The 24,616-nt window shown below is 39.7% G+C and overlaps 1 protein-coding gene and 1 long non-coding RNA gene across 3 annotated transcripts; one reads left to right on the forward strand and one right to left on the reverse strand.

Annotated features, from left to right (window-relative positions):
- Positions 1-1,293: 1,293 nt before the first annotated feature.
- Positions 1,294-20,019, reverse strand: LOC111244865 (aromatic-L-amino-acid decarboxylase-like). Of its 2 annotated transcripts, none has more exons than XM_022792358.2 (14): positions 19,704-20,019; positions 13,226-13,636; positions 12,262-12,417; positions 11,841-11,923; positions 11,528-11,641; positions 7,975-8,026; positions 6,682-6,752; positions 6,283-6,417; positions 5,935-6,078; positions 5,459-5,688; positions 4,854-4,944; positions 4,251-4,451; positions 3,772-3,957; positions 1,294-3,440 (listed from the first exon to the last, which is right to left on the reverse strand). In XM_022792358.2, exons 2-14 carry the CDS (start codon positions 13,374-13,376, stop codon positions 3,186-3,188), a joined length of 1,869 nt encoding a protein of 622 aa, XP_022648093.1. In that variant the 5' UTR covers positions 13,377-13,636; positions 19,704-20,019; the 3' UTR covers positions 1,294-3,185. The 2 variants fall into 2 exon arrangements, with proteins under 2 accessions (XP_022648093.1, XP_022648094.1); XM_022792359.2 differs by having other exon boundaries at positions 19,398-20,019.
- Positions 4,320-6,796, forward strand: LOC147757461 (uncharacterized). The gene is made up of 2 exons (XR_015321459.1): positions 4,320-4,457; positions 5,508-6,796. It is a non-coding gene; the product is annotated as an uncharacterized LOC147757461 (long non-coding RNA).
- Positions 20,020-24,616: the final 4,597 nt, after the last annotated feature.

The following is a 24,616-nucleotide window of genomic DNA, read 5'->3' on the forward strand; positions in this document are numbered from 1 at the left end:
ATGCTATACGAACAACATAATTTCAATGGGCTGTCCAGACGGAAACATTAGCCGAAAATGGCGACAAAACTAACCCAGTTTTCTGGAGAGTAGATTTTCTAAGTTATTACTTATTGGACAATTTTCCTGTGCTAGTTTTTTATCGATCTGTATGGCCTTCAATAATCTATGTGTATATATATGTGTTTGTATAACAGCCTTGTTTTTCGACTTGTGGCTGTTAAGCTTGCCACGTTCCTTTCCATTTTCCCTGATTTCCACCCTGTTTCTTAGAAAGCTATGTCTGTGAGAACCTTTGTGTCAACCTTCTATGACCACTAGTAGAATGGTTATATTCATTATGTATAGGTAAACACTTCTCCTTTATTTCGCAATCATATAGATAAAAATTACCTTATTAAAATTGTGGGGTTTTCTGAGATTTTTTGACGAACAAAGTCGGACGAATCCTATCCGTACTTGCGTTTGACGTTATATTTCAATTTAAAGATCTATAATTCGAACCAAACAATGCCAACAGGCTCTTTCGCCGATAGTGAGTAAAATTCAGAGGTGATCCAACCTCGGCCTGGTAACGAAGCTCAAACATTAAACTAAACTTACTTATAAGTTGCATGTCAGCTATTTTTGCTATACGAATTGTTTGGATTTCGTAATGGTTACCTACTAGAGAATAAATGCTTTCAGTAGCAGTTGACAGCGATCCAACATACGAAGCCGGAGAAAATCATTTAAAGATAATAATTCCGCTATATAAAATGGTTTATCCAGAGAGTATATGGGAGTTACTGTTATACAGTCCACAAGGTGTTATGTTTTCAAGTAGATTCAATAGTGAGGGCTGCATAGAGAGAGAGAGAGAGAGAGAGAGAGAGAGAGAGAGAGATTTATATATTAAACTGTTAGTTTGAAGTTTGACATTAACAACCTTATTTAGGTGTTCATCATGGTGACCCCATCAAAGTTTATTTAAAGCCCACAGAAACGCGTACTAGCCAAGACAATCTTCTCAGTGTGATTTTGCTATATGTTGATTCCATTTTTCCCCCTGTGACAGCTTCTCGCCGACGCATCAAAAGGAAATACGAGCCTGGGCAATGCGTGGGAGCTCGGCGACCTACCAAGCTATAAGCTATCAGAAATTCAAGCTACTGCTCCGGTAAGACCGGGTGTCTGCACTTTGTCTGACTGTAGTGTCCTCTTTTTATGTGATTTTTTTGCCTCTGTTGGGGATTTGAGGTTTATTAATCTTGCAGATCATACCTTGCAATTCAGAGGAATGAAAAGTCAGTATTTCATAGAGATGTCTTCTTATTTCCGTAACGTTTCACATAACATTCAAACAACAGCCAATTTTTAATATGTTTTATTTAGTCATATGTCGTTTATTATTTAGATGAGAAGCTTGTTCATTGCTAAGTAAGCAGTAACTTCTGACTTCCTTGTGTTTACTGCTTTCAGTTAGCAGTTAAAACTGTAATCCTATGCGCATAACTTTAATGCAGAACTAAAAAATGACACAAGCTTTCGATCAAACCAAGAAAATCTTTGGAAAAATATCTGGCTTTATATTTGTTTCGCTAATTTTTTGCTGGGTTAGTAAGGAGCACCCAAAACCGAAGAAGAAAGTCAGAAATTTAGTAGAAATGTAAAACAGTCACGCAAATAGGATCGATTTCTAAGCTGATTACTTGAACCCTCTCGATAAAGAAGCGTACATCATAGCCTATATGGGCGTCGAAAAAAAAAAGCGAAGTTCCGTTCGTTCCATGAAGCGATTTCGTCACTTTTTGTGAAACCCACATGTAGCTAATATACTGGGTGGCCCAAGAAGTTTCTGAGCAGTTGCGAACTCTATAATACTTTATCTATTTGAAAGAAGCAGAAAATAGGGAGATTGCTGCAGCGAAAGGCGAATTCAAGTATACGATACACGGACGAGACACTTCGGAGACTTTTGATCCACCTGGTATATGGCGTCCGCAATAATGAAAGACAAGGATACTTTCGCCGAAACGCTTTTTTGTACTGGAACTATTATAAATTAGTTGATATTATTGAGTTTTTCCACTACAGTTTCCAGTCCAGGCATATCACAGCTGTTTCTTATATCTAGTTTCCCAATTTTACTTTATTTTCCTCGTAGCTATTGTCATTTTGGGAGTAAATAGTCGCAAACTCTGTTTTCCGTCACTTTAATTAGCATAGCTGAATAATGTGCATTATTTTAGGTTTTTATGGGTGCGCTGTATGTTGGCGTGCGTCATCCATACGGGAGAGAATTTACTCAGTGCTTAGCATTTAACGTCTATTATATTACGCGTTACGACTTTTGCTAGCGGGATTTTGCGAAGGTTTACCTCGTCAAAAACGATCGCCATAGCTACTTTACTGGTAAAATTGTAAGCATCGTCAATCGTGGGCTGGCTGGCTGACTGTTTCCACAAGTCATAACAAAAACATCTATTCACTAGGCAAGAAGGTCGTTGCATGCAACGTAATCGCTAGAGGACCGCTCATTTCCTGAGACTTCACCTTGTCCTATCGAAGTTTGCAATTCGTGTTCCTTATCCAGTAAGTATGGAATTGGGAAGTCTTCGTAGTATTATACAGCTCGTTCAAATAAACTATCGATAGATACGGCTGGTTAGTTTGTGTGTCATTTTAAACCCACCTTGAACGTTATTATATCAATCGCGAGCGAGAAATAAATGTTGATATTATTTGTCATAGTCGATGTTTGTGTTATTTATCACACAGCAAATAGGATTTTTGGTTAACTCAATTGAGCCCGGTCCAAGATATGGACTACGTTAATGGGCCGAACTTTAGCCCAATCGTGTATTGAACCAAAGTAACACACACTGCAAGCTCTGCGCTCTGTCCCACATTCACCTCAGTATTATATGGGCTCTAGAAACTAAATCCAAAGACCCATTTTACAACGGTACTGCATGGGGCGGACATCGATAGCCCCAAATAATGACCAACGAAGCGTAGCGCCAACAGTGTGCTTTGGACCTTTAACTTTGACCCTCCACTTTGCCGGATAGGTTCACGAGACAAACGAAGTGTTTACTATACAGGCTTGGCTTCATCGAACCGTCGTCGCCAGAACAAGATACATTTATTTGTTTTCATTAATGTTGCAAGTGTCATTTGGTGGCATTGGCATAAAGCATTGTCTAGCCGACGTTTTGTTGAGTGCAGGAAATATTTTGCAGCTTCTCAGCTGAACACGACATTTTCTTGGCAGCTCCGTCGACGGCATCACCCTTGTTAACGCTCTCGTTATCGGAGAGCGCGCGTACGATTTTTGGGTTGTATAGCTTCGGATCAGAAACCATTCGCACAAAGAATGATCTTTTGTACCGCAACGAATGGCGTTTCTTGTCGAGAATGAAGACTTCGTCCGGTTCGGCAGTCTCATACTCCGTTTCCTGAAAGAAGCCGGCCGCCAAGAAATTCACAAATAATACACAAACAAAATACACAAACGGCTCACATCACCAAATACCCAAACAGTTACATTGACAAGTAGTGTATAGCTGCAGAATACGTATTTCAAGCCGACATAGAGATATCGCCACTGCGTTAAACCCTAACTGAAGAAGAAGATGACAGCGAAGTTCGTTCGTTACTCGCGACGATTGATCTAAACACGAAAAATCGGTCGGGTACGCTGTTGTTGCAATACGTTGATATAGCCAACTTTTTGGAAACAATAACCGTTGAAGCCTCACACAGGCCACCACCTTGAAAGTGATCTACCTCGAGTAGTTCGGTGGTCGTTTGCGAGATGACGTCCCAGGCGTGCGCCACGTCCTCATCAGTTGCATTCTGGGCACATACGCAAAACCGAATCACGAAGCGGTTATGCAGTGACGCGGGCACCATGTGCAGGCGGCCGCTGGCATTGATCATTGTTAGAAGCTTCTTGTTCAGCGCATTACTGCCCTGAAATTCCAACAGGGTATTAGTAGCCTACGTTGATACTAGTTGTATAATTTAAAAAAACTATACAAGTGCATATATATTTTTGAGAAGACAAACATCTAGAAGGGAAGCGCTGATACCAACTTGTTGCTGAATCAAATCAGATCACAGGCTTTTGCTAGTAAATGGTGAATTGTTGTGCTATCCAATTACGTGGCTTGGAGCTTAGGAGGACACTAAAAGCGGACTCAAATTACGTTGCGACGTTACGTTAAAGCTTACGCCTGATTCTAAAAAGTACGGAGACCTTTTACCTTGAGTCTAAAGCATACGAGCGATAAGATAACCTCGTTGACGACTTCGAAACGCTCGTCGTGCCTAACGAGGCACTCAAATTTTTTTGCAAGCCGTACGTGGTCACGGATGTAGCGCTGTAGTCCCTCGACACCGTAGCGACGGATGACAAACCATAGCTTCAGCGAGCGAAATCGACGACTCAGAGGAATGCCCCAATGCTGACGGTAAAAAAGTCTGTCATAGTTACTATGACTCTTTTTTAAGGTGTAAAAAAAACGTCACATCAGCCCTCGATTCAATGCCAACATACATACAAACAAATAAATGCACAACAATCGTGCCATTATATGATCTATTGCTACCTGGATGCTGTACTTGTCCATGAACAAAATGTCATATCATTCCTATGTGAAATATTGAAGTGTACGTTTTTGGAGTCCATAAAAACAGAGATGTTTTTGAAGTAATGCGCCCAGTTACGACACAGCCTAATCTCAAATACAAAGCTTACTACACAGAACGATCTATATTTGCTAGAATCAACCGCGAGATCCACATATCCAGACGGGCTACTATAGCTATATATTTTTTTTTAACTATAGGTAAGCAAGGTATATTACTCTGTAGTCGATGGCTTTGTCGGAATAGCTATGCTGAAGGTATAGAGGGTCCACAACCAATGCTTCCGTTAGTTTAAATCGATCCTTCACCCTGAAAAGCGAATAATCATTAAATGTATTGGCAGAGTTAGCGACATTTCTTAACTGCATCAATAACAAAATTTGTTTGTTATGAGGCAAGCGTACCCGTGGCCTACTGAACGTGAAGATACCTGGCTGTCTGGCGTAAACATACTACGGTTTATTCTGGGAGTCGGCCATCGAAATGCATAGATAAAACGCTAACATATTTGTAATTAGTCTAGATCTAGCTTTTTGTAGCCTGCACCATAGCTGCATTAACCTACGGGTTTTGGCCTGTCTATAGCAAAGCAGATATTTCGAAAATAATGACAATCCCAACACGCCCCTTTACTCCGGACGCAATACGTTGCTTCCCTGAGTCGTAACCCAGATTTGAATTTTGTTTTTGACTGACTCAAGCATACGAGCTTAGTATCGTCAATTTTCTTTTGCTTTTAAGGTAGTTTAAGAAAGCTTTATTGGAAGTAGACAATACGACCTACACCGAGTTGATAATATATCCATCCCTACATTATACATACCACATAGTTGAACAATCGAAGTTGACCAGCATCCACTTGTTCGGATTAGTATTGAAGGACATCGCGTGCTCAAGACCATCGGTGAGGTGCTGGAACTCGGGGCATATGAAAGCTGAACCAGCGAAAGCCGCATCGACGTGCAACCATATATCCTCCTGCTTACAAATTGGCCCAATCTCATCAAGAGGATCAAACGCACAACATGATGTTGAACCGAGCGTTGCCGATACCTGATTGGTAACATCCATACCCGTTATACTAAACCTCTATATGTTCAGTTATAACGTGCGATATATATCTATATATGCGAAAAAAATGTCTATCAAATTATTCCGACGCTGCCCTACATATGATTAATAGTTCGACAAATGTTTACTTAATTAAAAAAAGGATTTATTTTCACTAGCAGATCTGTGGAACTAATGCATGCGACTCTAGTAACACACTCGAATCTTCAATTGAATATAATAACTTACGAAAAAGGGTATTAATCCTGCCGCTTTGTCCTCTTTGATGGCTCTTGCAAGAACGTTCCCGCGCAGCCGATTGCTCAGGTCTGTATCTAAAATGCGGAGCTTTACGAAGCCGATCCGGGCAGCTTTCTCGACGCATGAATGGGACTGTACAACATACGACAGAACCCATTTCTAATGAGTGACTTATGTGTCTTGACAAAACTTAATATGGCCCAATTGGCAGTCCTCACGCAAATGAACTTACCTAACCTAACTTAACCCCGCTCAGCCAATATTTACTATAGGAAGAACGATAGCCAATCTGCTAGATTAACCATGAACGAATAAGCAGTCAAAATGAACACTAACCTCGGTCGAACAGTAGGCCATTAATTTAGGCAAAATCGCGTAATCATCCAGAGTGGGATATTTAAGTTTCGCTTTTTTAATTGAGTCGTAACGTGCCGCTAACAACGATACCAGGACGCATTCCGACGCAGACGTCTGAAAATTATTTAATCAAAATTAAAACGATATGTATACGTAATTGTAAAGCCCTGTAGAACGTGCAGATTCTGACTTTTATTTTTTCCTGCACACAAACCGTCACATATTGACCTGAATACAATACAGTAACGAGTATTGGACTTGTGTGCCCTCCTCCGCTGTGAATGCTGATCAACAGTAAAAATGTTTGCTTATTTAGTTACGGATGGTATTTACTTGGCATAGGGTGGAAAATGAAAAGATGGACATGTTTCTACATACCTGTATAACGCCGCCACCTTTGCTGTCACCATGTAGACAGAGAAAGTCTTCTGGAAGACCAATCATTTTTCCTATAATTAACAATAAACCCATGGTTACTGTTTTAAAAAAGAAATTAGTTCTACGAATTGTATCTCGAATATTACCCAGAATAATTTCTAAACATAATGCTATTTTGTGTAAATATATATATATATATATATATATATATATATATATATATATATATAGAGAGAGAGAGAGAGAGAGAGAGAGAGAGAGAAGGGGTAGATGGAAGCTTCAACGGCGTTTAGTCATAATCTATACGCAGACGAGTTAAAGCTATATGACCGGTCACTAGTTCACTGAAAAGGGGTCGAAAGAAGCTGCTTTAAAGGGAATTGTGATCTTGTAGATGTGTCTTTTTGACAGTGAACCAAACCCAATTGAAAATTATGATTAGCGTGATTATTGCGGAGATAAGGTTCTAATCAGTCTAAAACATAGTTACTACCGTGAAACCTGGCTATTGTAATTTTAAAAGCACATAAAAGCCATCGTTTTGTGAAAGCAGCATCGCTAATCCTTTCGCGATGACACAAGCTTGAGGCAATTCTGCAAGATATCTGAAGTGCTGAAGGGATGCGTAAAAGATTTTGCTATTCGAGTGAATAAACTTTGAAGTAAACTATCAGTATCTACCGTAAGTTAATCAGTAAAGTACAAAGTGTGCTTAGCAAAGTGACTATAATACCAATAGCTACATTTGTTTTCTGCACTTCAGTGGTCTGATTCTAACAGTTGCTGACATATAACACTAATCTGAGATTTATAATCAATCAGTGAATTCTAATAATATAGTAATAACGAGACGAAGATGTAATGCGCGGCTGGTATTCTTCTGCAGCTCAAATCTTAATGCGTCTCTTCGCCTAATAACGGCGCGCTTGATTGTATAGAAAAATGTCCAACAAAATTAGGATCACTTAAATGAATTTTACGAGCCGTAAATTTGTTTCTCAACAATGGTTTTATTAGTGAAATACAAAGTTAGTCAACCAGCGTTTGGCGTGGTGTTTCACACACGTACCAAACAAGTGACAATTCATAAACATCGGAAATGATATCGTTTATGATGACATTTTTTTCTTTTGCTTCCAAGCGAAAGCAAACGTACTGTACATGCTCTCTTTTTTTCAAATTAATTTTCTGGGCTTTTTCCTGTTATATATATATATATATATATAACAGGAAAGCCTACCCTTACCTATAAGCCAGTACAGTTGAACATGTAATCGACTGCGGAGTACTCACCCAACCAGTCGAGCATGATAATCTCTAGCTCGGTGCATGCCGGACTGGCGGCCTAAAGGAAGTCAATTAAAATTGCCAGCTGTTAAAAATGTAGCACAATCAAAGCATGCTAAATTACCTAAAGAAGGTCGATAGTCACGACAACAAACAAGCGCCTCTTCTAGCAAATACACGCGGAACGAATCAAGAAATCCATACTATATACAGGTCATCTAAAATAATGGAGGGTCTCTATGAAGCCAGTATGAAGCAATACAACTACAGGCAGGGAACGATGGAGCAGCGTCTACGAGTAAGTCCGCATAGAACGATAGTCCATTAATTCGACAAAGAACAGGATTTTTAAAGTCATTTTATGATGGAACAGTTAGACCAACCCATACAGTTAGTAACTCAGGAAACGTACACAAAAATTTATCTTCATATTTAGAGATATCGTTCCACAAATCTACCGGACACTCGCCTTCGGTTCATTTACCGCCGAACAAACCCGATCGAGAACTGTGGGGCCTAAAGTTCTTCGTTTCACTTTTTCTTAGACTCCGCTCTTGAGCAACCCTTAAGCTCTCAAACGAGGACATTAGCACCTAAAAGCTTCTGACTTTATAAGAACCCTATATTGTCTATAATGCTAGAAGTTTCGACCAACAAACGATCCTCGACGAATACCATTGCGGTCGGAGACACATGGATGAGTCTGTGCCATCTACTCTGAAAACGAATTTGGATATCACATTTAGACAGCGAGCAGATTAATATGCATGCTAAACAGAACGTTTACATCTGCTGGTATTCGATAGCCTGAAGTTGGGAAAGAGGACGATAAGCGTTCTGCCCGGTACTTATGCTTTCTCCGATCAACTGAAAGAAGGCGTGTTGAGGTAACTGTGGTATGTCCCTGTATAAAATGTCATTATACTAGAAAGGTAAGAAAAAGGTGATAGGCTTTTGAAAAGTACTTGATATTCAGTGTAGGAAAAATAGAAATGGAGACTATCTCGTTTTTGAGTGAATCCACCTGATCTAGAGAGGCAGATATTAGGCAAAAAAGGAACGTGAAGGAAATTTCCCAGGAAAACCGCATAGGATTTTCGATAAGGACAGAAAGCGCCAAGTCCCAATCGACTTGATAATTATATTTTAAAGAAATATAAGATCTGTTTTGTACAGTGAGGTGAAATAAACATAAGAATTGCCAAAATTCCATCCGGACTTTCACTTGTATATTAAATTATATATATAGCAATCAAAATCAACTTTCAGATGACCCAGCAATAGAAGAAGAAGAAGAAATAAATGCAGTACTTCTAGGTGATTTTATGCATAAAATAAATCTTTTAAAGGAATAATCGTTTTCGACGTATAGGCCTGATAGCTTAGACTTAGCTTACTTTAAATAATCAAAATGGTAAAAATCATATATTTTTTATCCTACGTGTATAATCATTTCAAATAAGCACTTTATTCAAAAACGCTTTCCAGTATTTTTACTTTGTAACGACTCTTTTCATTTTGATAAAAGCGACGGACAATATGTGCACATTTCAGAACTACTTATTTGTAATTTAAATATTTAACCCTTAAATCCTTTTTATAAAACTATTTGAAATTCTTGGTTTAGCCTATTTTATATGACACTTATAAATAAAGTTCAGAAATCAATATACAAATTGATTTTCCAATTGAGGTAGAATAGCTGTTCATCTTTTTCTTCACAAATTCCTCTAATAAGATTTTAATAGTTTTAATTTCAGAATTAATTTACTATTAAGATGGCTAACCTTGATTTAAATTTCTACTTTCTTCAAATCACTAGTTATCCCAAAATACTTCACAATGTTTTAAAAAGTAATAAATTATCTAAATTAAGTCAATGCTTTAACTGTCTAATCACAGCTCAAAGCAAAAAAATCAGACTTCCTTATACGACTTTGTATAAGAGTTGTAAGATCGAGTATAAAGTTCTCATTAGAGCCGATCGTATCTAGCTTAAACTTCTCAAGATAATTATTTTGACTGTTTTGCTATCTTCATTGAGCTCTTTGTAAGCAGTGCTTCAATTCGAAAAGCGAAAAAAGAAGAGTTCGAAAAGGTGCTGCATATCCGCCATTCTGTTCTTCACTATTCTCATGCTGGAAAAGTGGAGACAAAAATAATTGTTTGCGAAGTTGAAACAAGACGTTCGGAAAATGTTATCACTTCCCAACTTCGGTTTAATCACTTCGGAACTGGAAATTTCAATTTGATACACTCCGGACGATCATAGGACCGAAACGACGATAAACTGCAAGAACCCCTTAAACAGGATGCGGCACAGTTGACCCGAGAGCTCTCTATGCAGCTGGGGGAAACCCGAATGACTGTTATCAGTCGTTTGCATGCACTCGAAAAGATGGGAAAAGGAGGGGAAGTGAACCCCCAAAAACTTAGTGAAAATGGAAAAAAAAGTTCAACAATGTTTTTTAGTTTTAGTTTCTTGCAAGAAAAAATAAAGTAATTTCCATACTGGTCGTTACTGACGATGAGAAGTTGATCTTGGCCACCCTTCTAGGCGCGAAGCTAAACTACTAGATCCTTATAACTTAACACCACGAAGAAATATTCATGGTTTGAGGCTGCGCCTCGGCATATGGTAGGATGGGAAGGGGGTGTTATACTACTGAGCTTCTGAGACCCCAAAAAAAAATAACTACAAGAGGCAGTTGCTCAAACTAACTCATCCGTCTGAACTATGAAATTGGTATCTTGACAACACTGTACTGAATATTACTTTGAAGACCTAACGAGCATTAACGGCCTTCCGAGGGGAAACTGCTTCACTTGGCATACAGCCCGTACGTCTCTCCACCATATTATTATTATTATTTGTTTCGGTTAATGCAGCATAGCCAGAAAAGTAAACAACGTCCGCAAGTGAGTCGGCGACTGCATTGGACTAAACATAGTGACTCGGTCTCGCCTAGCGTATCTTCTAGCCGACTCACCACTATTTTTCGAATAGCCCGCGCCATCGCTCAAAGCCCCTAGCAACGGAAGCCTTCAAAAAGAACTTTTTAAAGTAGAAGAAAAATTCACGGGAGTTGATAGGGACTTCTTAGCTTCATCTATGATGAAAAGCCAGGAGTGGAAAGGGGCGAATACACTAAACAAACATATAATGACTCGCATTAGTGTGCATGAGTTCTACCGTAGACTCTGCAGGAAAGCCGGTTTCTACGAGCCTAACGATACACATAGGTGCTCCAGATGTGCGAGAAATTGATAGAGATCATGCAACTCCTTATCCCCCTTGTATCATCTTTAGAACATCTAGCAAATCTCTTAGATTAGTTTCAATAACTCATTTTCTTGCTTTTTTGGATCCTTTGCTGTTAACTTATATATATATATATATATACATATATATATATATAAAAACATATATATATATATATATATATGAACATCGTTAGCAAAGGCAAATTGAAAAAAAAATAAAGAAATCTATCTGTGTATGTTATCACTAAAAAGCTAATGGAAGAACTTTCAAGATCTTTTTACATCCTGCACTTACCCAGCTGAAACCAACACATCCGATAGCGTCGGAGACCATGTCAGCAAGAATTGATGGATAACTGTTTCCTGCCGGAAAATAAGCATGGAATCGGGGATGCTGCCAGTGCGTCACCTATTCGACAGTTACATACAACAGAATCGGCATTTTAAACTTCCGTACCTTTTTAAAAACCTTATAATTGTTCTTTATTAATATCGCATCAATTGCTGTGACCCGAATATAGCACTAGTTTTAACGTTCTTGTAAATGCGTGTTTATAGATCAGGTGAAAGTTCTTGCAACAACCATGTACGCGGCCTCACATACTTACTCCTGGCATGATGTACTTTTCGAAGTCCGCCATGATTATATCCCAATTTTCCGGTTTATAAGGTGCCTTCCGCGGAAGCAAATCTGTAACACGTTTTTGTCAGAGTCAATAATTAACTAGTGATATTGTGTCCGGTGCCTCATCCAAGCTGTCATTATGGCAATACGAAATTATAGACATAGTGTTTTCTTTGGAGACCTCTTTTATTTTCAAAACAGTGTGAAGAATTACAAGGACCCGCTTCATTTTGATTTTGAATATGACTGACAATAAAAATTTTCTAAAAAACTGGATACATAATAATAGTCACGAATTATCAACGAATGCATCCAACGTACTCTAAACAAGCTGGATTTCCTAAATTCAAGAGCCAGTGTTTCTAAAGATAAGTAACGTGAAGATAAATCTAACAGTCCGTTACCTTTGAGGTATCCAGGTTCGCACTTGGGAGTCACTCGTCTTTGGCCAATGTTCTCGAGATATTCGGCGATATAATCGACCATTTCTCGGCCCTTTATTCGAAATTCTTCTGTACTCATACCCCATGATACACTCTCGCCACAACCATTTCCATCCGCTGCAATAGATTGGTTCGTTAATGCAAAACAACCGTTCATCTGATCAATACAAAAAACGTGCTTAATTTTACTTAAAGAATACATTTTCTTAATTTCCACTTTACGGTATTCAGGTTTTCTTAAGGATCGTAGGACAGATAGCAGCAGTGCGAAACATGAAGGTTTTAATAGGTTTCCTTTCTCACTCAGTTGTGACCTGACATTGATATGGTTTTTGCGTCCTGGAACTACGTTAGCTATATGAATAGGATTGTCCATCTTACAGGAAGTCTCAATATTAGCCAAGTCAAGACGTTTCAATGGATATACTTTTTTCCAAAAATATCGACGAGTTATCTATGATCAAATCATGCCGATTAAGCACAAAGCTTAGTGGCGTTCTCTATACTTACCTAAATCAACCATAGAACACCTCAGGTTAACCAAATTGCATTAAGGCGGCACAAAATATATTGTCCAATGCATCCCTTATAAAAGAAAATTATCACTTTTACGGCATACGTCTAACTGTTATGTCCTAACACAAAAAATTAAAATGAAAACCACATTAATTGTCCTGCCAAAATGCACTATTTTAGTCAAACATTTTATGTAAAATATGAGGAGATGCTTATAAATAATTTCTCTCAGTGCATCACTCTTAATGACGTACTACTATTAATCAGTTTCTATTACTCTCTTCATAAACGATTTAATATGTAATACAAATATAAAATTAGCTATTAGTCTATTCATATTTTCTACTAACTACAGAATCTTTAATTCTGTAGTCACCTAAGCCTATTACATTGGTAAGTAAGCACTTACGAAGCACAGGCCGATGATGAGGTGACTGGTTGAGTTTTCTTGGCGTATTTGGACATAGATTAGCGTTACACTTGTGTTGAGGTGATGCCTGAGGAGTCGAGTTGTTATCCGACGAACGTGGAAGCAGTTTCTGCATCCATGAAAGGTTCATGACGTCCCTGCCACGTGCAGGGTAAAGACCGAGCTCCTCTTGATGCTGGGATTCTTGCTCCTCGTCGTCTTCGACCTGATCTCCAAGGCTGCGCTCACGAATATCGCTGCTACGTAGTAACTTCCGTTGGGTGCTTCTAATTTCCTACGTACGCCTCCTAGTAGTTACCGGCGATGCAGCGACCGACGGCGTATAGTAAATAAGATCCGCCGCTACTGGTGAATCACGATGGACGTTGTCACGACGCTTGACTTTGGTTTCTACAAGAGAGCAGTTTAAATATACACCTGCATTGAGCATCCCAGCTTATGCCGTTTCCCGTCTAGGATATAGCCATTTCTATATGAATCTACCTAAAACCAGTACAAACGAAAACGCCAGTTGTTCAGGAGCTTTTTTCAGGTGCTACGCATGTATGCATACGTTAGCACGTATGTGGTCCTCCAAGGCTTAATTCATTCGAGCGATCAAAAGTGGCAAATTTTACAAAAGAAGGTATGATTGTTATATACGAAGTCATGTCTGTGGTGTTTTGTCGTTATTATGTTCAATCTTGTGCACCTAGCGTAAACACGGAAAACAGTGTATTATATAGCTGAATACTTGGGGCATGTATGAGGACGATTGGTCAACGGACAAAACAAAAAGAGGTGTACAAGCAAGATTCAATCAATCTTAAAACAGCTCCCCAATGATCAGAGATGTGGCATCATATGATGAGCGAACAGAGGGAGTATACGCTTTCTGCTTGCTTGTCATAAGAGCATCTGTAGGGCAAAGTTACATATTTTGTTTATCCATAAGAAGAAAAGTTTACATCTAACGTAATGCGTAAGATCAACTAACATTTACCCTGTCTGATTTAACTTGTTAATCTTTAGCGATTATTTCACCAGGCTATCTTAATATGTTCGTCGGAAGGCTAAGCCAACTGTATATTTGTCTCGCTCGTTCCATACTGGCCTGGCCATATTTTTCGTACAATGTGGTTAGGGGGCCTTTTTTATGTTGGCATGTCGACTCGATTTTCGAGACGCACATAAATAGAGCCAACTGATCTCTCAAAGACGTTCGCGAATCGAGCAGTCCTTAGCTGATTTTCAACACAGGCTGCGATTAGCTCAGTCAACGAACCAATTCATTCTGTCCTGCGACGTCACCAAACTTTTTAGTTTCTTCTAGTAATTTTTCCATTAGATAGTTATGCATATTATATTGAATAAGGGTTCAAATATTTTATCATGTCCTAATTGGCATACTGATTGTGTTTGTAGACGTCACCAGAGTTTAAAAAATTTATTATATTTCTTTTTTCTACTTTTTTTTCCTAAGTATTTACATACAACATATATTTATATCTTCTTAATATTTACATATATTTCCTAGTAGTTTGTTATTTTGCGCTGAAAATGGTTCAGGAGTTTTTTTTTTTCACGAAAACCGATTTTACGGCAACCGCCTCAACTTTAACTCAATTAACACTTATTAGAAATGGATTTCAAAACGCATAGCTCAAACGCTAATTGTGTATGAACTAAAGAAAGCGTCGAATAGCAGCAATCTATTGTATTTGCACAATATTATGCAAACGCGTTGAGCTGACTTATTGATGCTGCGCAGGTTAAATACACATGTTCACTCAACAGAAACAAACGACGCAGGCGTCGTGCCTCGGAGTTTGTCAGCGATGGTTTGGCGTTGTTTTTAAGCATACGAAAATCAGAACATGTTGCTGCCATCGGTTTACGGCCAACCAAATTAACATTATGCTTTGTGGGAGATAACAAACCTTTCCCTCTAGGGGGAGCATATTTGGCAGATCGGCTCTATCTATCTATCTAGATGCCATCAGGATGAAATTCTAACGACCTATAACAATCAGCCCAATCTGACTCTTTGGAGTTTGGGCCCGACAAACAAATACTTAGATAGAATACAGATTAATAAAAAGGCGAAACGACATACCGTTGTTGTCGTACGCCAACATATTCCAACAAGGACAGAGAATAAAATATCTATCTCCATTGTACGTACTCAACAGATATGTAAATCTGTGATGTAAGCAATGATTCCTGTGACTACAGAATATTATCCTATGCAGCTGTAGATAGCTGTGAAGCAATTGTTATACGAAATATTTCCCCAAAGAGACCCTGTATATACGTACTATTGCAAGGTTCTATTTAGCTACTGTAGCTGAAAGCTCCCAAGGTATACTGCCACATTCCTGTATCAATGAACATAGCCCTATAGCTCATGAATATCATAATCATTCTGTTCAAAGCGTTGCCTGCCGCATCAAAGGTGAACCTTGACAAAAAATTACGGCTCATCCTTTGTGAGGAAGTTTCATTTGTAAGCGAAGTGTAAAGAAGGTAATTTCACAGGATAAAGATAGGGGAGCTGGAACAGGACATCCGCCCAAAAATACGTAAAGAAGAAATCGAATTTTCTATCGTCTCAGATCGTTCTTAGGTCAGGTGGGCTCTGAGCTGGGCTCCATATGAGACCTGCGTTTATTCTGCGCTTCATTACGAACATGATCATTGCGATATATTTATGCTAATCGTATTCCATTGACCACCGTGTTCTTTATTGCATTAGGAACCCACTAATTTGCATGGTAGGCACGTGGGGCAAGTTTTACATCGCTTCTATAAATATCCTTCCCTTAATTTAGTGCGGGGAGAACAAAGGTGAGTGCCTCCTTTCACGCCCATGTGGCATTCCGCAATAACGTTCGAATAGGGAGCACTTGTCGGCACTGGTTGACATCGTGCTGTGACTACGCAACTGTGGTAAAATGTGGAGAATCAGAGCACTAAAACGCCAGAATAATGAAAGGCTATTTTTTCGCTTGAACAACCTTTAAAGAAATTGACTCGAAAACATTTTAAAGGTAATATATGCTTGTACTTCAACTAGACAATCAAGCAAATGTTTTTTACCGACAGTGCATCGAGTGACTAGCATATTTCGGCTTGCCGCATGTCAGTTATATAGATTTAGGTCGCTAGGAAGCTTCATGATCAAAAGCACTGATGGGGCTCAGCATGCCTCTAAGGGCAGCTTTCCTACCGCATAAGTCTGTACAACCAATCCGACTTAAATGTTATAGACGCGCTGGTTGCGTCGATCTGCGCTTATTTGCCGTCCGTTAGACTGAGCAGCAAATGTAACCTGCACAGTTAGTGCTTCCCTTCGTTGTTTATATTTACAGGTAGGTCAGATTTACCAGATAAAACCACGCGCCTATTTCTACCTCAAAAACTCTAACACTGTTCGGCTGAGTTATAATACAAAGCAGAAAAACTGCTGGCAGTCCGATCAAACAATGCTAAAGTCTTGCGTCAAACGTAACGTAATAATAATAATAATAACAACAACATATAGACAGAAGGTCTTCTTTTGTTTGCAATACGGCTGTACTGTTTGCTATGAAGTGAAAAATCACTGGTTTATCATAAATCGTGTTGAAGCGAAATGCGTCTTTTTTTCATTGTTATTGCAATGTTTTATTGCCATGCAGCCTGGTGACCAGCAGGCCTGATTAATCTGTTCAAGTAAATTAACAGCTCACACTAAGGGGACTTTAGGGTTTAACCGCCTAAGGCTGATAACGACAAAATCGAAATGTAAGTAGAAGGTTTTTCAAGTATGCCTTGCAACCTCAGTCTAATTTATGCGCTTAGAATAGTGGAAGTGATTAAACTACTTTTTTATGTGGTAGGCATCCTTTGCAAACCCGAAAGAATTGACCAGTTATCAATGCAGCATGAGGTAACGTAAAAACCTGTTTCCACATCTCGGGTAAACGTTCAGTGCAGCAACTAGTAGTAAAAACAATCGTATCTTCTTAGCCATTGCACCCCGGCGCCCCTTCCGAAAAGCAGCTACAGGACGACGAGTGGAAGACACGCCGAACTTGTTAACTGTCAACAAATCATACACGAGAAAACAACTTTATTTCTAGGCTATTCTAAATGCAGGAGTTGAATTCGGTCAAAATCGGAATACATATAATATTCTCCAGGCAGGAGACAACTATCGGCTAAGTTTAGCACAGAATCTGCCAGCACAGACCTGCTTTCGCAATGCGTTAGGACGACTCGCAACTGTCGTGTTGTATACAACAGTGCAGTAGAACGTGACGCAAAGGCGCCTCGAACAACAAATGGAATCATTTAACCAGCTCTTACATTCACTACTTAGAATAAAAATCTGATTTGCTAGTCCACTATTACAATTCACAGAATAAAATCTAAACGTCAAACAGAACGTTACGTAATTCAAGTATGTAGGTTACTGAAACGTCCGTTGCATTATACTCGTAATTTGGCCTTACGTATCCCATACGGTTACTAAATCTATCTATCTAACTGCTTTTAGCAGGCCTATCTCCCATTTGTTTTCAATTTAAGTTAAGTCATGTGCACACTGCAATTTTGATGATTCAGTTTACTCTCGGTTCCCACAGAAAAACGACTTTTCTTTCACAAGAAAGCCTGATTCCACTGCTGCTGCTGCTGCTATTTTCAAAACTGATAGATGCTGCATGCTTTTGCCAGTATCTTCCATCCGCCAGACACGAAGCAATAATACTGCAGTGATTTAACGTCTATATGCCCCGTTTACCGCACGGGAAACAGGGTATTCTGTTTTGGCATGTCTGAGCTTCCGCGGCAGAATCGTTTTATCCCGTCTGCTTTTTCAATTTTCACACTGTCTATGAATACTTAACAACATATCAGACATCGAAAGGCGATCCGAACAGAACTCATGATGCCGTTGCCGGCTGGAATATGGTTGGGTTTGGACCGCGTTCAAGAGCCGCAGCCATTTCATCACCCGCTCTCGGCGACTAGCCTACTCCTATCCGGCTAGAATAACTCAAAGAGCGCATAGCCATAGATAAAAGCAGCAGTAATGAAAGACATTCCTTCCATATTAATAATGGCATATCCCGGCAGTTGCCGTCACCCATCTCGTTGCCCAAAATGGGAGACCATTTTCAGCGAATGATTTACCCCTGCATCCTCCACTCATCTCGTATAGCCCTTGCCGACACAGGCCCCGGCAAGGCCTCGACAATAACCCCAGACTATCTCCACTCTGAACACCCCTCACTTACTCTGAACCTGCATGCTATAGTCAGGCTCTAACACACGCGGGTCTCAACCTATATTATCTCGACTGAGCTATCGGTCCGGCAAGTCCAAACTAGACCAATGGGTTGTTGCGCGACAAACTTTCGTTCAAGCACTTTCGTCCACCGTTGATTGAAGACTGCTGTGTATTAGAAAATTAAACTGACTGTCCTCAAACTTTGCATACAACTATCAACGCCTAACATTTTTCAGCATTAAAGAGACCTGTTAGCGCTGACTTTCAGGTTGCGGTTGGGTCACAGTTGCCTTTGATATACCTTAGAACTACAATTCGAAGATATATATGTATATACATGAGATGCTCTGAACTAAACTCTAGAAGGCCTGTGCGGACCTTCGTTAGCTGGTCAAGAATTGTTGACTTAAATGCTGTAGATGGTCTTTTTAATTGCAATGTAGAGCCGTACAACAACAAGAAACGTCGTCAAAAGCGTGTTATTGTGGCGGTACAAGGAACTCACCCATGACTGTCAGCACATTAATCTATAGGTTGCTATGACCCAGGATGTGGAATGGACTATCTTAAGCTAACCGCATCAACGTTACAAATGAACTACAAAGGACTGACTACTGCTCTGGATGTCTGTCTAAACATTCAGTTCCTCCTCGACACCTTTCTAGGCTTGACGGTCTGTGGGGTACGCAACTGTGGCCTATTTCCGCCAAAAAGGTCATTGTCAATGCTGAAGATAAGCTCACGTCCGATTTACGGTGCTACCAAAGTGGTCAAATCTCAAAATCCTCTTTCCGAAGACAACTTTTATTACGATTCTGGACCAAACCGCCACTAAATGTCAGTAGTTAAAATCCCTTAATAAAATTTTACACCAAATGAAGCTACCTAGCAACTCACTCGAAACCTTGTGGCCTTTGTCACAAAATTTTATGCCAAAATGATCTTCTTATGTAGTTCTTCGCTTAAGGCTTTCAGTAGTCCGATTCTTGTCAAGCACACTTTGCCTCTCTCATCCATGTATTTGCCTTCATGTATGCTCGTGCACTTTTTCTGTTAGGTCCACCTACCGTACGTACGTTTTATGAAGCGTAACTTTACGATTTTACCGAACAGAAGGTTAAATTTTTCCTCAATTTGGAGAACGACAAAGCAAACTTCGAACAAAGAATGTGATGATGACGTTGAATAAAAAAAAGAACTAACTTGTTGTTCTTCACTAGTCTCGTTTCTTTGTTTAATTTTCACGTGCTCGTCTGCTGTATCTGAGGCCTCTCGCGTCTTCGTCGACTGCGACAACGAGTCGCAATGTTAGTAGTAGTAGTAGTAATAGATCTCCGTGTCGTCGACTTCGTTTGAGAGGTCGGTTCGAAGAGCAGCAGAAAGCAGATAGACTGAAGGACATGAAGGCGATGAAGTTCCGTAGCAGCACTGTCCTGCTGGCTGAATTATGGGGGTAGGGAACTGTCGGAGAGGCCTAAGCGGCGGGTGGCAGCGGAGGAGGGATGAAGGATGGGGTAGCTGTCTGTCCCGCCGTCAAAGGAGCCTGACTAGAGCGACTACGGCCGGCACGCGGCAGAACAAGACAGCACAGGCGTCGTTCACGGCTGTACGACCGCTGCGGCCGCCTTCTTCTGTGGCAGTACGTATACGCGCTCTGCCCTCCCTCACGGAGCAAAGGAGGCAGGGACACACAGACATAGTAGTAGTTAGTAGGAGATGAAAAGGCGCCAAACTTAGATCCCTCTTCCCCCACTTCCCATTATCCCCGTGTTCCCACTAGCTTTGCGGAACGCCGCATACCGCTACTAGATTCTCGATAGAGGCTAGCACCATACGGCGTTTTTACACTCTTTCCCATGTTCGTTCTTTATCTTTATTTCTCAACTTTTCTTTCTCATGGGCTACCGAATCCTCGTGTGCTTTAGCAATCGTACTTCCATAGCCGTACCGCAGCAACACACATAGCTCTGAGACCAAAGACCCTTGGCCTACCTGTTGGGATATGACATATCGTCTTTAATATGAACTTCCTTTGACAACTTGGCTGTCGGGAACAGCAGAAGCGCAGACTACCATTGTTCGGTCAGTGGGGAGCCTTCTAGGCCGGGTGGCGGTGTGGCACGTGAAGGGTATATCCTAGAAGGGGATGCAGCTTTATGCAGCGAGTTGGACGTAGACAGTTCAGACAGTCGTTCATGCCGGCGTTGGCAGTGGCAAAGATAGCACCTGCAGCAACCTAACCTGCCTCGCAAACAGAGACAACTGCAGAAGAGCTGCCGCGGTCGGCGCGAAACGGGTATTCGGCCGTTTGAGGTGCTTGAGCTGTGTTTGCATGAGAACCAGTGATGGCAAAAACTAATTGAGGCAAGGCGAGCTGCTAGGGCAACAGATCTTACCTCTGTACCTATTGCTCACACCTAACGAAGGAAGTCAGGTCACACAAGGCCTCCAAGGCTTCCCAACGAAGGAGAGTCCAACGAAGAGAATTCAGGGGATTCGCGTGCCACGGCACCTACCGTCACCTTGAAAGACCGGACGAGCCGCGTGCCAAGGCCGCTGTTCAGATAGCGGCCTGGGAGACAGGTCAGTATTGCTGAACATCGGCTGTTTTAGGTCGCTGATATGTATACACTACTGCAGTACCCGTACACTGATATACTGCGAAGGCGAAAGTAGATGAAAAAACAAGGCTTAAAAACAAGGCTTGCTTTTATAGAATGAGATACAATTATCGCTGGGAAATGGAAAATTGAGACAGTTGTCTGTTATCTGACAACTTTTTTTTGACCTAAAAATCTGTTATGTTGTTTTCTGTGTTTTCCAACCTTTATTCAACTGAAATATACAATATTGCCTCTACGAGAAGTTTTAAATGTCGAAAAATTAAAGTTATGTATAAGAGGACTGCTTTGAGGAAAAGCAAAGAACTCGCAGGATTACACAAAAAAAATGGTTGCAAAAGGTTACCTTTTCGGCTAAATATAATATTACCTTTTTCGACTGATATTTGTTATTTTAGGTGAATGACCTACTGGATAAAACGAGCCAATTAAATTGGCAAGAGAGATGAATTTACTTATGACATACAAGTACTATTGTTATATATAAAATATATAATATATAAAGAAACAATATAAGGAAACAGTATCAAATCAATTATATTTGATGGTCGCTTTATTTTCAATGCAACCTATATTCTTTTTTATTTCATAACAAAGTTTGTTCATGTACAGATTGCTAATTTATATCATATACTATTGAACAACACCGAAAATTGACTGTCATTACTACTTATGGGTCGTCATTGTTTTCCTTACGACTTGAATTATTGACCCGGAATTCTAAATGCTGTTAAGGACATCTTACCAAAATGGCCCTGACCCAGCACGTACGCAAAAAAATCCATAAGAATTGATCTCCTTGGCTAGTTCAGCGAACAACAGGCCTCTGAACTTTAACCGGTTTCCTGTCGTCCTTTTTATCTACTACTCTATTAATAAAATCAATTAGCCTACACAAAGAAATGTAATTGGATGTGCGTTCAGCCTCGCCCATGCGCTTCATGGAGGTCGCTGCTGTCGCTATCAAAGCGATGATGACAACGCAGAAATGGTACTGAGAGGCGTCGTCGTTTAGAAGTTGGATGTTGATGCAGCTAAACGGGTTTCGGATCTGATGGACATATCAGTTTAGCATTTCGAATGTTGAGTGGCTATCCACTTCACTGGCACGATCTGATTAGCGTCTCGATAAAGGCAAGTGGGCAAAGTGGGGCGATCACAATTGCTGAGGACATCAGAGTAGACAGAGTCTGTGTATTTTACCCAATTACCCTGGACAGGACAGTGGCTCATCGGGTAAGCTCGGAGATCTCAATCGGCGACCTACAACACTCTTGTCTAGAAGAATAGACTTGAGGCGGTACGCGTGACAATTGGATGCTGTTCGTATGAAAGGAGAGCCACTTTTCGGGGGCGTGATTTGCTTAGTAAATAGAAAAAAAAATAATGTTTGGAGATTTGGGGTAAGGGCTCACTGACAACGATCGTTTTTTGCTTGTCTGCTTATCTGTCTGTGTGATCGTACTAGGAGGATTTGCCTAAAAATATGCCGATTAGTAGAAGAATTCGGTGTGTGTGAACTGCGTGCGTCACTGAAATGTACACAAAAATATATTATTTGAAATCCTTTACAGATATTCGCGGGTAGTATTTTATCTGAGCTTAATAGTTATCCAGATAGCTCACACGACACAGTTCTTCGAAAATGGTAGGACCCTCCTAATAGACCCCTCGTTATTTAGATGCGAATGGTAACAACTGTATACGAATTTCCCGTTTGGCTCGTGGAAAAAGGTTGAGACAAATAATGTCCGTATAATATAGGTAAAAAGCATGTTATGCTTTTTCTTTTTGGAAAAAATGGCAATGACATACGTCAATATTATTGTCCCACTTTAATTTAGGCACGAACTGGCTGTCTTGAGTTTCTACAGCTCCAATAACCAAATAGATGGGCGCAAATTAACTACTTGTCGTGTACAGCGAAACACCTTAAAATCAGGTCGGCCAGATGCCTTCTAAACAAAGAAGTATTCTTAGTCTTTAGACATTAACTTTTATTTAGTAACAAGTGTATAAACGTAATATTTTTAAAGTTATTCTATCTTTTTCACAAATTTATTTTTTTTCTAGCTTTATTAAAGAAACTACGTTAACAGCTTGCAAGGAATACATCTATTTTCTATGAATATGAAACCGTGCTGCAAACCAACAGTATGTATAAGCCACTTACAAAATGACAAAAGGATTACAAGCATAAATATATTTTTTTGTTCACTCATTTAAAAACCTGCGTCGTGGAAATATGGTACATTAGCCAAAGATCTACATATAAAAAACCTGCTGCCCCGCCATTAGACTATGATGTCAAATTGCTGTTATATAAATTCAGGCCAAAGATGCTTATTGGCTGAGTGAGCGCGAATCATCCGGAACGTTTCATGCCATTCTTCTCGTTCAGTTTCATTTTTTTCGGTCTGACTTTGCTTGTTTGCGTAACACCAACCAAACAGTAACCTTCGCCCACTTTGAGACTTGTACCCTTACAACTTGCTCTTATTGGAGGTGCGTGGAACCTAACGTAAACAAATACTAAATTCGATTTTTTAGAACTAAGAGTTACCTAAGCTTTAAGGACGAGTGCATATAATTAAAAATACCTTTTATCAGGCAAAAACCGCTATTCCTAATTAGATAGTATGTCCCTTCCACAAAACCCTTCGTTTAAGTCTTCGTTATGGCTGATTGAAAGTAATCTTAGCTGGCGGTCTTAAATAACGTTTATATTTACCTTATCGTATATATCGTATACGCATTCACAAATATACTACAACTTAGATGATAGACTTCAACTTATTTGAAATCATCGCTATGGAATAAAAGCAAACCTAAGCAATTTACCCATTTAACGTGAACTAGTAAAAGCTTGAGTTACCAGGTGTTTTATAGAAATACCATTGACCGTAAAAATTCCTAATTAAAGAATGATGAACCTGTAAATTAGTTTGATTTAAAAAATTCAATTAAGCAGCATGACTAACCATAAATGCTATCTTTTGATTAGAGTGTCAAAGGGCTATGGCAAATGTGAATTTTTGAAGAGTTTTTTTCTATTGCATGACTGGAAACTAAATTTTTTTTAATTAGTTAATACGAAAGAAACAACTGGTAAATTTTATAGTGGATATTCTGTTGCCTGAGTTCGCTGAAAGTAGCGAGACGGCCACCTACATTGAATTTAAATACTTTAATCCTGTCAGTATTAATTTGGATCTCATCATTTGATCAATTGAAAATAGTTCTTTGGGTGTATGACAATGTCATCCGTCTATTTTATGATTTTAACAAAGAAATACTTTGCTTGTGTCGCTTTTACTAAGTTCCGAACTATCATGAAGATAAATTGAGGCATAGGCAGTATCTTAGAGCAATTTATATTGCTGGGCTAAATTGAGGATTGGTCATTTTCCCGGTTCAAAGCTACGTGATTTGGCTGGTGGCAGGCCCAGTGTTTTCAAATAACGCTTACATCGACTGGTTACGAACAATGAGGGC

This window comes from Varroa destructor, unplaced genomic scaffold (assembly GCF_002443255.2).
Source record: "Varroa destructor unplaced genomic scaffold, Vdes_3.0 BEIS01000002.1, whole genome shotgun sequence".
Taxonomy (NCBI): Eukaryota; Metazoa; Arthropoda; class Arachnida; order Mesostigmata; family Varroidae; genus Varroa; species Varroa destructor.

Bases quoted from the DNA above. Each gene is read 5' to 3' on its own strand.
- LOC111244865 (XM_022792358.2), bottom strand. From the start codon at position 13,376: ATGAACCTTTCATGGATGCAGAAACTGCTTCCACGTTCGTCGGATAAC. The intron at 6,079-6,282 runs GTTAGTGTTCAT...TATGTTGTACAG, and splicing joins TGGCCTACTGTTCGACCGAG to TCCCATTCATGCGTCGAGAA. The intron at 5,689-5,934 runs GTAAGTTATTAT...GTTACCAATCAG, and splicing joins CAGGATTAATACCCTTTTTC to GTATCGGCAACGCTCGGTTC.